The 2,054-nt window shown below is 44.5% G+C and overlaps 1 protein-coding gene across 5 annotated transcripts in view; it reads right to left on the bottom strand.

Annotated features, from left to right (window-relative positions):
- Positions 1 to 2,054, bottom strand: part of map2k4a (mitogen-activated protein kinase kinase 4a) — a 23,490-nt gene that overhangs the window by 12,123 nt on the left and 9,313 nt on the right. For all 5 annotated transcript variants that reach the window (XM_015059241.1, XM_015059242.1, XM_015059244.1 and 2 more), the window contains 4 exons: positions 1,797 to 1,916; positions 1,604 to 1,723; positions 1,479 to 1,530; positions 1,281 to 1,408 (listed from right to left, as the gene is read on the bottom strand). In XM_015059241.1, the coding sequence (XP_014914727.1) occupies positions 1,281 to 1,408; positions 1,479 to 1,530; positions 1,604 to 1,723; positions 1,797 to 1,916 (420 nt within the window). The remainder of the gene's footprint in view (positions 1 to 1,280; positions 1,409 to 1,478; positions 1,531 to 1,603; positions 1,724 to 1,796; positions 1,917 to 2,054) is intronic.

Here is a 2,054-nt window from a genome sequence, read left to right as displayed (position 1 = left end):
CAATACAAACAAATTCATGTCCTGAGGAGGTCAAAGGTCAGAAGAACTCTGTATGTGAACATCTCAAAATGGAAAATTTTACCATTTAGACTTTAGAGACGTTGAGAAACAGGAAGTTAAATTAGGAGGTGAGTGAAGGGGATTGGCTGAAATTCAGCCGAGCGGCAGCGATTGGTCAGATTTGTGGAAAAATTGCAAGTCCATGCAAACTTTGTGAATGAGTGAATCTGCATCAATAGTTACAATCACAACTTCCTGTAGAGACAGGAAGTTTATGCTCGGTCCCATTTCACTGCCGAAGGAAACTTTGAGTCTTCAGGTCGTTCAGGTTGATTTACTGCAGCCGATTTTAGTAAATGTGCTTTTTATGGCAGGTTATGTTGTTAAGCAATAACCTGATTTAGTGAGTGAAACGAAAACGTGACTAAAGGAACAAAGTCATCAGTCAGCGACATGGAAAGAACGTCGACTGCAGAACATTTCTAAACAAGTCGGCCGCTGGTCGGCACAGCTGGTGCCAGCTGGAAACAGGAAGCTGCTGCTGGGATTCCTGCAGGCGGAGCCACAGCGCCGCCATGCCGCAGAGCCGCAGCGCCGCCATGCCGCAGAGCCGCAGCCATGTTTAAAATGGTACCTGCAGCAAGAGACCCAACCACTGCCGTAACTCAGACACAAAACTATCTGATGACGCCACCATGAGGTCGGCGCCTGGACCGGACCGAGTCCAGATGAACCGTTTGCAGGAAATATGGTTTCCATCACTGCACGTTTCAGACGTTTTAGACCAACTTGTTGATCTCTTGGTCAAATTCCTGATCTCCTTCAGGTGTCCGAAACCCAAACAGAGCCTGACGTTTCAAAGTTCTGCTACTGCTGATAATTTGATACGGATGTTTTAAAAGATAAATTATTTCCTTATCTGTCAAACTGAAAGCAAAACGTCCCTCATTTACTGCAGCAGAAACATTTTTATTCATTACAACTTTATTCTCTGATAATTTAACTTTATTTTTGGATTTATTTTTTGGACTTTATTCTGGTAACTTTATGACTATTATAATATAAAGAAAATTACTTTTGCTGAAACGCTGCAGAACCTCAGATAAAACTCTAGCTTTTAAATGTCCAATCATCCAATAAAACATCTACAAATGACTGAATTTGGGAAAAATCTGCTTGATAAGTTGCAACAAAAGACAATAACTGCCAACCTCAGAATGAAAGTTATAAAACACTGATGTTATTTAACGTCTGAAGCCAGCGGAGCTCTGGTTACTGACCGCCATGTACGGCCTGCAGCCGGCGTCTCTGGTCTTGGCGATGGAGTCCACCAGCTGGCCGCTGATGCCGAAGTCGCAGAGCTTTATGTTCCCATTTCTGTCCAGCAGGATGTTGGACGGCTTGATGTCTGAGCGGAGAGACGGACGGTGAGCAGCGAAGAGCCAACGGCTGAAACCGGAGCAGCCGGGAGCGCTTACCTCGGTGGATTATCTTCAAGTTTTCTTTTAAGTGGTTTAGTGCCTTCACAGTCTGCAGACCAAAACCAGAAGTTACCGGATGAAATTTAATGAAAGCAAACATGAAAACACAGAAACAAACTTACAGCTAAAGTGATTTTTCCTAATATCTCTTCTGGAATCACGTCGTCTAACGAGCCGTAAACAAACTTGTAGAACTTGTCTAACGAGGTAGCCATGAGCTCCATGCAGATCCAGCAATCCCCCTGAAACGAGCACAAGACATCGGATCATCCGCAGGGAAAACGAGAAGCATTTCTGTCCCTGGATGTTTCTGACCTCTCTGAACAGAGCGCCGTAGAACTGGACGATGTACGGACAGTCGCTGCTTCTCATCACCACGTCCAGGTCCATCAGCAGCTGCTTCTGCTCCTTCTCATCCACCGTCGACCGAATCCTCTGAGGAAAAACCAAACGTTTTCATCCTCTGAGGAAAAACCAAACGTTTTCATCCTCTGAGGAAAAACCAAACGTTTTCATCCTCTGAGGAAAAACCAAACGTTTTCATCCTCTGAGGAAAAACCAAACGTTTTCATC

This window comes from Poecilia latipinna, unplaced genomic scaffold, assembly GCF_001443285.1.
Source record: "Poecilia latipinna isolate Pla-1442-1.1 unplaced genomic scaffold, P_latipinna-1.0 Scaffold1615, whole genome shotgun sequence".
Lineage (NCBI taxonomy): Eukaryota > Metazoa > Chordata > Actinopteri > Cyprinodontiformes > Poeciliidae > Poecilia > Poecilia latipinna.
This window is presented reverse-complemented; position numbering and strand designations above follow the sequence as displayed.